The 10,898-nt window shown below is 30.8% G+C and overlaps 1 protein-coding gene across 1 annotated transcript; it reads left to right on the plus strand.

Moving 5' to 3' along the window:
- Positions 1–5,483: 5,483 nt before the first annotated feature.
- Positions 5,484–10,747, plus strand: LOC145562998 (uncharacterized). Its single transcript, XM_081623407.1, has 7 exons — positions 5,484–5,738; positions 6,632–7,145; positions 8,426–8,572; positions 9,396–9,461; positions 9,699–9,764; positions 9,896–9,955; positions 10,478–10,747. The coding sequence occupies exons 1-7, from the start codon at positions 5,569–5,571 to the stop codon at positions 10,616–10,618; spliced, it is 1,164 nt and encodes a 387-aa protein (XP_081479533.1). The 5' UTR covers positions 5,484–5,568; the 3' UTR covers positions 10,619–10,747.
- Positions 10,748–10,898: the final 151 nt, after the last annotated feature.

Genomic DNA, 10,898 nt, shown 5'->3' on the forward strand with positions numbered 1-10,898 from the left:
AACAACTAATCATCTTTCGGTAGGATCGCAAATAGATATACTTCGTAAATGAAAACACCTTAATAACACAATGAGAAAAAGTAGTAGGACCATGGTCCCTGAAAGCTGGATGCATACCCTAAAAAAATTAAAATTTTGAATAGGGAAAAAGATGGTAGATTCTCTGCTTACAATGCCTTGTCTTCTTCTGAATCACCCTACTTTAATCCGCCTCATACCAACTTTATCCCCCTCCTTTCCAGGCTCCTTGACCACATTATCATATATTCCCATCGCTAATTATCAACCATCTATTTAAACTCGCTACAACGCCATTTACACTAATAGTCTTATCAAGTGAGTCAATTTATATTAACTTTAATAACGGGGCTTATATGGTATAACTATTGTATTTTCGTATCTCCAATGTATGTCTAGACTTAGCTAGGAATTGTAGTCTCTATTCATGAATTATGATTACATGAAACGTAGCACTACAAAGGGAATCTGGGAATCCCAATGTTTTGATTATAAGCGGATAATTTTCATAGATATTGATAATTAAGGGTGATTTCAAAGGTAAATACTCCTAATTGACTTAAAAGTTCGTTCTGCAAGCCGTCACTTTATTAGATAATACACTACTTACATAAATTGATAAATATACAAGTATAACAAAAGTAGCTTGACCAATAAAATTTTGTCCATGGTCTAGATAATATAATAGCTAGGGAGCTGGGTCCTGATCATCAAAGTTTTAAAAAGTTTGATTTAAAGCAAAGATATTGAAAAATTAAATAAAGTTAGATTTGACTTCATATTATTAGCTTATAATTTTTTTGATACTAATACAATAAGATAAATGCACAGAATAAAATAATTATTGTAAAAAATATTCGATCTACTTTGTAGTAAAAATTATATACAATTAAGGGCAGCCCCATTTTATTATTAAGAGATGTGCTAAAATAATTAAGCTGTTGTTTTCAACTCCAGTACTTTTTGCTGATTATCATCGCACTTAAGCAAATAAATAATTAGCAAATGTACTTTGTATTTAAATATTAATTTGCAAAATGATAAGTTGAAAAATGGATCATCAACTAACTGTTTGGTAGATGGAATAGCCAGAACATAAAAAGGTTGCACATACATAAACATAAAGGAAGTAAGATATTATAGGAGGCGGGGCAGACAGTGACATAATAAGGTACTTTAAACAAAATGATGAATTAATATCTATATTTGAGAATTTTATACTTCGTATAACAATAGGAGTACTTAATTATTGGTCTTTAATTTCTTGAGCACATACCATTCATATAATTATATTTTAATAAAGAGTTAAGTACGTACATCAAATTAAAATTTATAACAAAAATTGTGGTGATTTTTGTAATAATGTGCGAACTAGGCTCCTTTCTATTGCCAAAGTATTTGTGATCGAAACTCAATTGATTTTGATTAAGGGAAACTAAAAGACCTCAATCACTATTCCCCTAACTTAAATCGCGAATTAGAAGAACTGTTTCAAGCATCTTTGCCAAATTGACCCAATTCAATACATTATACAAATTAAGTACTACTTTGTACTATTCCTTTCATTCTTTTATACTTAGGCCTTGTTTAGTTCACCTTATTTTTACTCATTTCAGAAAAAATAAGTTTAGATCAGATTAGATAAAAAAAAAAAAAGTTCAGACCAGATCAGATCAGAAAAAATAAGTTCAGATCAGTCATCGTTTTATGTGCAATTTTTTATCGCTAATTATCTTTAATTCCATAATGAAAATAATTATGAAAATTACATATTAATAAAATACACATTATTACAAATCTAACAAGACCCCACTTGATATATTTTTTCCTTATAGATTATCGGAAAAAAAAAGGTAATATCTATCCCTAAATATGAATCTGAATTCCCCAAGTAAGCCTCACTCACGGGTATCTGAGCGACGAAATTAGCAAAATTATCCGTGAACGTATTGGCAGCAGTTTGGCCTCTATCTGGTGAAGCAGTGCCTTTGGTCGACGAAATATGAACTGGCGACTGAACCTGGATCCGAGAGTTATCAGTATTTATCAAATCTGTTCCTATCTAACGTCCAAGTTCGAAGTACCATTTGTACAAATAAGAATTCCCTTCGTCAAATAACATCAAAAGTCTTGGTTTCTGTTGAAATTCCCGGGGAGTTATACATTTGTGTATTGATAAGGCCGCCGTAAAACTCAACAGTTACAGAAAAATAAAATATTCATTTTAAATGAAATTTTTATTTTTTCATTCGCGAGGAGCTGGATGAGAAGAAACTCTCACGTCCGGGTTCACGAGTTGGAGATAAGCGGACTCGAACCGCTGACATCCGCCATGTATTTGACAAATCAAATACATGGTCTATTAACGAACTCTGAGATGTTTGGATTTTTCAAAACTCCATGGACATGCAGAAGAGAAATGTAGAATTTTCGATTTTAGGAAAATTACTGTCGTTCCTTTCTCCTTTGACTTGTGCCAAACTCTACCTTTGCTGTTGCCAGGTGGAATAATTCACTCAACCTTAGTCGGCGGTGGAAACTACCAAGCTGGAGTACGGTAGGGGCAGAGGGAATTTCCGGTGGAGCGGTGAAATGCGTAGAAACACTTAAGGTCAAAGTTTGGTTAGATCAGACAACCAAACCAGATCAGATCAGACCAGACCAGACCAACAAAAATAAGGTGAACCAAACAAGGCCTTACTTATCACTTGGAATGTATCTTTGTAAGACAAAACAAAAGTCAAACTAGAATGATCAAAAAAGAACAAAGGAAGATATAATTATACCTACTAATTTCCGTAGTATGCATTAGAATTACACCGATCCTCCATATAGCCATAGCCATAGCAAGTTCTACATAAAGATTATTAGCAGCATAACTTTAACAAGGGATCTGACTTAATTAACCAGTTACTTTAGGTCTTTAGTTGTCTATTATAACACGTTAATGATCCTAGGGTTCAACCAATCGTATATACGATACAGTCTCTGCAGATTGATATACATTGTTTTCTGATACATTTATGAACAATGAATATATAATAAACATGTGAGGTAGTAGTGGAATCTACCATATTTTTTTATGAAAAAGGTTTGATTGTAAATTTGTCAGCATGTATACATGTTTCAGGGAGATCAGACCATGCATGTATGGAGAAGAATGAATGAAGTGCAAATTAAAATGCTCATACTTCTATATATACTTCATTCCTCATCATCAAACTTTTCATTTCCTTTTCAAGTTTTTTATTCATTTTTTCTGTCAATATTTATGGGCATTGTGGAAGAATGTGTTGTTTCTGCTGCTTCTGTCTCTCCCATCCTATTATATCTTACTCTTAACAAGATTTTATTCCATCATTGAATGTCTTTAATTTGATTCTCCCAATTCCTAACCTCTAGAAAACTAACCTCATCTTTTTATACTACTTCGCAATTGATATTTTGTACTGTATGTACTACATATAAATTGTCCCAACTCTTCATAATTAATTAAAGACTATAAGTTCACTGAAATTTCCGAAATATATAATAGGCTAGTGTATGAGTCCATTTTAGTAGGGTTGTTTGGAAATAATTAGCCTCAATTGTATATTGATAATTTGTTATTCTAGTAAAATCGACATTTTTCTAAAAAAAAAAAAAAAAAAACACATGATTAGCGCTACGAAGTAGAATACGGGTATTATATTTATGGACGGAGAAGTACTTTGCAATTTTGCATAATGCTAGTAGTACAATCAATTATCGAAATGTGGAATGGCGAATATGTAGATAATTAATATCCGTAGGGTTTTTGGTGCAGAAAACAACCATTTGCATGCATGTTCAATCAAGGCATATGATACTTTATACAAATAATTAACGTGACAATATATTACTGTATTACACAGTGAGCCAGCTTAAGTAGCTTATAACTAAGTGCTTTTAAGGGTGACATCAAACCAGATTATGAGGTAAAGTCACGTACAATAAGTTCCGTATTATGATTGATTTGATTTCAACGAATTACTTCACAAATTTCTAGCAAACCTGTTTTTTTTTTCCTGTGGATAGTGATGCTTTGATCCATTTTTTTTCCGTTCTGTGCTTTGAAAGTGAAACCAGATCATTGTTAGTGAATAGGAAACTAACTTCCAGCTACTTCTTTTCATTAATTATTTGATAAACTAATTTATGCATGTAGTACAAGGGTAATGTCATTGAGTGAGCTCTGATCCTTATTATTAACAAACACGGAATAATCGAGTGGATTACCCTCATCGTACATAATAGTTGAGCGTTGTGCTCATATGCTCACAGATACATGTAATAATTTGTAAAAAAACCTAATAGCACCTTTGTTCTCAAAAGGTTATAGCTAGGACATTAAATTTAAGATACGCGATAAGCAAGCAAATACTGCAAACGGTGATTAATTAATTAGTTAGGTTGCATTTATTAAGACTATTTTCCCAAATTTTAACCTGAATGGATTCACATCATTGATATTTTAGAATTTTTTCTGTATAGTTGTATATAATCGTTGATTTTGAACTAGTCTCAGATCAGATTGTAGGGTCTATACTATTACATATAGCGTACTCACTGAGATAATTCCACTATAAAAGTTGTTGCTATGTCTTAAGAAATTAGAATCCACATTGGATGTTATGACAAGGTTGAGACCATTAGATAAGTGTTAGCGGGACATACATACTATCCTATGGTTTGATTTATCTTTTTTCTATCAAACGCAATTTTGAACGGATCATGACTCATGCATACATATAGATACTCTCCATTCCAACTTTATAATCCTACACTCCTACTTACTACTTGAACTAGTTATCCTGTCCATAACAATTCTCACAAATTCTAAAATATTAAGAATTCATAATTAAATGAACAACATTATCATGATACCTCAAAAAACAAGAGTAATACCAGTGTAGCAGGGGGAGACATGTGACATAACTATATTACAAATTAAACATTATTGATACTAACTCATCTAAACTTATTTTAATTTGTTTGAAATAATTAAGATAAAATAAGTTAAAACAAACAGCTTGACCCTAATGTAGCATTGACACGATCGAATATGTGACTATTAATTTCGGACAGAGAGAATAATCATTTAGGAGCCAACAATTATTTGATGAACAGAAAGATCTTACAAAGGGAAAAGTGATCGAGAGGAGCTAGCTATATATGATAATGAACAAAGTTAAAATGCTAGTAAATAAAGCTTAAATTTGATAAACATACATAAAGAAAAGAAGAGGCCAAGGGAGTAAATAGTAGTATCTTTTAATAAGACTACTTTAGAGGGAGATGACCCATGAAAGAGTAAAGAACAAAACCTAGAAAAAAAAAAAAGGTGGTACACTAGCTTAAAAAGCAAGAGGTTTTATGGGTATGTTTTCTGAGTTGTTTCCTTGAATAGAGAGAAAGTTCAAAAAGAAGCTAGCCATATAATTTTAACAACAAAGTATAATTACACCATCTTGGGATCTCAAAAAAAATTAAAAGGATCCAATTAAATTTTTTAACCCCATTATTATTATTATGGACTCCACCAATTTTCAGCACCACGAACAACAACAACAACAAGAGCAGCAACAACAGCAACAACATCTTCAAGACCACTTTGTTAATTGCTCTCCTTTAAACATTCCTTCTTCTGGCTATGGAGTTTCTTCCTCTCTTCATCCTTGGAACGCGAACATCTTACCAACGTAAGTTTCTTCATCATGTTACTTATTAATTAGCTTGTTTAACAACTAATCAAGCTTATATACCGCCTTTTTTCTTAACTTAGCTGCTTTCAGCAGAATCCAGAAGAATATGAAATCTCGATACTTTCTAGCTATCATGAGTTTTATATAATAGTTGAACATAAATACATGTTCCTTTGCATTATTAATCTTAGTTCTTTATACATATATTCTTGATTTATAATTAGGTTTTTTTTTCTCTCCAAAATCCAGGCAAATTAATTAATTGTTTCACTTTCTTTATGTATATAATTGCATGTTATTAGACTAACATCAGATGAGAGTGAGATTATTAAGGACACTGAAAGATTACAGATTTAGCTTAAGTTGCATGTCGGTCTACTTGGTTTTAAAACCGTTTTGTTTAATTTACATGATTTATTACATATTTAATTATCTAGTCAATAATCTTTATCTGTTCTACATATATACTCCGTAACTTTTTTTGATGCGTGTGAATGTAAATAGTTTTATGTTAGTTTTGTTCCTTTTATTCCTTACTATTAGAATATTGTTCCAGTTGCAAAGAAAAGGCGCTTTAAAGCTAGAACACATAGTTCTTACAACAAACAAATTAAAAGAATATACGGAACATATATAGAAAGAAAAAATTATGGAATTTCTTTGCTGTAAAATACATGTACAAATTAACCTTATTTTTCTATATGAATTTGATTATCATACAATAATGTAACATTTTCATTTTAAGCTCAATAATTATATTCTTAGCTATGAATTGAAGCTAATTATTGTATGAGCGCCAATCTACTTTTTCTTTGAATTAGTACCTTCTTACCTTTAGATTTTATTTGGTAAATTGGATTACTAACTTGTGTAATTATTCTAAGCTGCAGGAGTACAACATCAACTAACACTACGTTCAACGACAAGCCATACGAAAACGAGTTCCTCAGTAGTACAACATCAATCTCGTCCATGCCTAAAATTGAAGACGACATGCTAAGCTCATTCCCAACCTATGGTGGCCTAATCCATAATCCTACAACCGGGACTACTTTGGATAATATAAATCCATGGTCATTCACCGGCTTGATCTCTTCTGCTTCCGGTATGCCCTACAGTAGGGGATTAATGCAGCTCCCCTTAGAGGTTAACAACTGGAGCAATAATAATAATCAAGGTTATCCTAGTACAAGTTTCCTGAATCAGCTTGGATTAGTGTCTTCGCCAAATAACTCAACAGCATCCACAGTATCGAGTAGTAGTCCTCGACTAGGCCTTAACTTGCAAGCTATGGATTTCCTAGGAAATAATTCAAGTTTCGGCTCTCAAAGCCGCCCTATGTCTTATGATGTTGTGGGAGAAGAAGTTATTAGCCCGGTTGGAAAGATCATGTCGTCTAACAAGGTAAACTGTATATGCAAATTTTACTATCGCGCTATTCTGGGTTTGTTTCTGGCTATGGATCGATGCACTCAAAATAAATTCGAAGAATGAGCTAGTAGATCATGTTAATTATTTACATAAGTTGCTCTTAAAATTAAATTTGAGAGACCTAATCTAAAAATAGGACTATAGTAGTATGTACGTAGATTGTTGAGAATGTGCATGGGGGGCATGTTTATAGACTATGATTGCTTATACTGTATAAAATGGCATGTGAATAACTTCCTTCTCTACAGTTCTATAATTTAGGCCTGCCTGAAATTAGAGGTGGAACCAAAAGATCCATGGCTACAAGGGGTCGTGGCCCCACGAATATTATCCTTTTACTACTCTATAAATTTGTATTAGAAATATTCAAATTATTTATAGTAATATATTTTCTCTATCTCATCAAAAAAAAAAAAAAAAAAAAAAAAATTGAAATCCCTAGTAAAATTTTTTTTTAGCTATGTGCTACTAATTGCATGGTTGTCTTTATAATCATCACTCTAGGTTATACATACTATGTCCTCCATGGCATGTTCTTTTTCATTTGAATTTTACTAATATGAACTTATTATAGTTGTGAATTGAGCTTAAATATCATTTATTGATCTTGAACTTGTTGAAACTAATTACTATATGATGAACAATATAATTTGGCAATTATTTGATAGATTTAGATTTGTTTCAATAAGTTAATTAATTATATACAGTAATTAAGTTTATTCAGTTGAAGAGAACACATCCTAATTTAAACTCTAGATAGGCAATCAAAGTTGAGCGCTATGAAAGCCGAAAAGTTATGATGGAATAATCACTTACAAATTAGCAAAAATATGGATTAGGTAAAAGCAAAGATTAACTAACCATATACCAAGAACTCCATGTCTTTGATTAGTGTAAAATGACTTTACCAGTTTCAAAGTAATTACTGACTTTAATTGCCAAATATTATCATATTCAGAGCAAGCATGAACACAAAATTAAAGAGTTAAATATTTCATTTTAGCAGTCCACGCAAAAGAAAGCTGTTCTTCGATTGCATGCATGCATTATGCATGCTCATGAAGTTTAAATTTGGGTTTTTATTATTCCAGCTTTATACAGTGCATGCTAAAAAAAAAAAAAAAAAAAAAAAAAAGACGTTTAAATTTACAAATTAAAGTCTTTCCCCTTTTATATCTTATTGACTTTTTAAATTTCTTTCATTATTCTTTAATTTAATATTTATTTATAATTTTATACCTTTATGAATGAAGACATCAAGTCTGATGAATGGATCACTAACGGGAACAAAAAGAGCCGCCGGGAGTTCAAGTAGTAGTGATCAGTCAAAGGCATCAACATCCAACAATCCAGTTGCTATTAAGAAATCTCAAGCCAAGGTTTCTTGCCCTCCATTTAAGGTAATATAATTATAGCGTACATGTTTCGTGATGACGTGATATATATATTGATACTTTCTCCGTTCTTTATATAAGTGTGTCACTTTCAATTTCAAAGAGCAATTAGTAAAGTGGAGATTGGTAATTATAATGAATAAAGGGGATAATATTTAAAGAAAAATTAGTAAAATGTTCATATTATTACTAATTACTAATCAAAGACTTCTCAAGTAATTGGAGTGTTTCTTGCACCATTCTGGTAAGTTGTAAAAGTAAATAATAATGGACAGTGATTAGATTTTTTTTTTTTTTAAAAAAAAGGAAAACATATTTAAGATTAATGGACATATTGTGGGAATGACGATATACCTAGCTATAGAAAACAATATAACTCTTTTAGTAAAACTGTGTCACATCTTTTAATTATGAGAAAGTGGAGCTAGCTAGGTAAATAAAAGATGTGACAATGAATATATTAGGATAGGAGAGGGAGGGGTATTGATTAGGTATCTAGACCATTTTTGTGCGGAGTATAAATATTGTAATTTAACAATCAATTTTTTTTTTTTTTTTTTTTTTTGAAGAATTTAACAATCAAGTTTAGTGTCTCTTTTTTTAGTTTCAATATATTGAAAACATAGGTGATAAACTGATAATTAGTAAAGATGCACTATTAGTTATTGTCAGCAGTATTATTTTGAAATTCTCTTTCTGTTATAATCAAATCCGAAAAAAAAAAAAAAAACAGTGCGCCAATTATTAAACATCTAGATAATTATATATACTATAATGAAGTTTGTCCTTTGATCTAACACTCCAATAATTTGGTAATTATGTATGTTAGGTTAGAAAGGAGAAACTAGGAGAGAGGATAGCAGCACTACACCAATTAGTTTCACCTTTCGGCAAGGTATGTTCAAGTTCCCACTTATGCTTTTTCTCTTCCTATAAATCAAGCCACGTACCACTATTTTTCTTAATTAATTGTGATTAATTAATTAAAGAGGGAATAATTAGAGAGATAATCAAGCATGTATTATACTAATGAGTTGCCCATACATACATACTTTTGTACGTACTGTATTGACAGAGGCAATTGGATAATCAATCATTTTAATTAATTATATTTTACATTTTTGCTTTTTAGACGGATACAGCTTCTGTATTGACAGAGGCAATTGGATATATCCAATTTCTTCAAGATCAAATTCATGTAAGTTTTAATTATTATAATATATATTCCTTTAATTTATGTCAATTGTACGTATAATGTATATATTTTTCCTTCATTTTGGATTGATTCTCTAATTTACTGATATTTATGTATCTCTTTGTTCTTCGCAGACACTTTGCATGCCTCATGCTAAGCCTTCTCGTAGCAAGCCTACTAGACCCTTCCAAATGGTAATTAAACACTTTATTCATTAACCATTAACATAATTAAGTGTGACAAATTATTGACTTATAAGGTGAATTAAGCTCCACAGCGTGCTTCTTAAAAATATATACTTTATACTCTGTACAAACTATTCTAATTAATAAGTGAACTGAAAATATGAGATTGAGTCCTATCTACCTTATTTAAAAGAAGAAAATTTTGACCTTTTGATAATTCAATTATTATAATCTAAACTATAAATTGAGGAACTTTTTCAAAAAGTAAGTTGTTAAGTTACTTTTATTGCGAACTATTTTTGAGTCTTTATAGGTTTCATGCACTATAAATAGGAAATTAAAAGCAACACTTCTATCTATTTCCATACTATTAGTAAAATAAAAATAAAAAAGTTATCAATATGTACTGTACTAAGTTAGTGAAGCAAATTATGATTCAGTTAAGTTCTACAATTAAAAACAATATTTTAATGACAAAAATAAAAAATAAATATATTGTTGCTTGAATTGTGTTTATTTGGTTGATTGTAGGGGCTAGGAAGTGAAGAAGAGGGAAAAGAAGAAGAAAGAATAGAACTTCGAAGGAGAGGATTATGCCTTGTGCCATCCTCGTGGACATCATACCTCACGCCAACCCAATTGGATGCATCCAATCATCCTTCTTTTTTTTAGTTTTTTTTTTTTTTTTTCTTTTGTATTGTTAGGCATGTTTCCACTCATGGAATTAATGTAAGGAGAGCATAGATCAAGTATACTTTTATTATACTACCCCAAAACATAATAAAAACAATGTTTTTTTTTTCCTTTTTCTTTGTTGAGCCAATTAGGTTGTTCAATTTACCGGATAAAATAAACTGTGAAAATTATATATAAAAAAAAAAGAACTTATACGAATTATTATATTATATTGTTTGACCTAACTGGCTATTAGCTAAAAACAATAATTTCTTGT

The sequence above is a fragment of the Chenopodium album genome, chromosome 10 (assembly GCF_948465745.1).
Source record: "Chenopodium album chromosome 10, dcCheAlbu1.1, whole genome shotgun sequence".
In the NCBI taxonomy this organism is placed as follows: domain Eukaryota; kingdom Viridiplantae; phylum Streptophyta; class Magnoliopsida; order Caryophyllales; family Amaranthaceae; genus Chenopodium; species Chenopodium album.

What these genes read in the sequence shown, in the direction of transcription:
- LOC145562998 (XM_081623407.1), top strand. Translation starts at nt 5,569, where the DNA reads ATGGACTCCACCAATTTTCAGCACCACGAACAACAACAACAACAAGAG. An exon ending in AACGCGAACATCTTACCAAC is followed by an intron (nt 5,739 to 6,631) that starts GTAAGTTTCTTC and finishes TCTAAGCTGCAG; the next exon opens with GAGTACAACATCAACTAACA. An exon ending in TAGTTTCACCTTTCGGCAAG is followed by an intron (nt 9,462 to 9,698) that starts GTATGTTCAAGT and finishes TTTGCTTTTTAG; the next exon opens with ACGGATACAGCTTCTGTATT.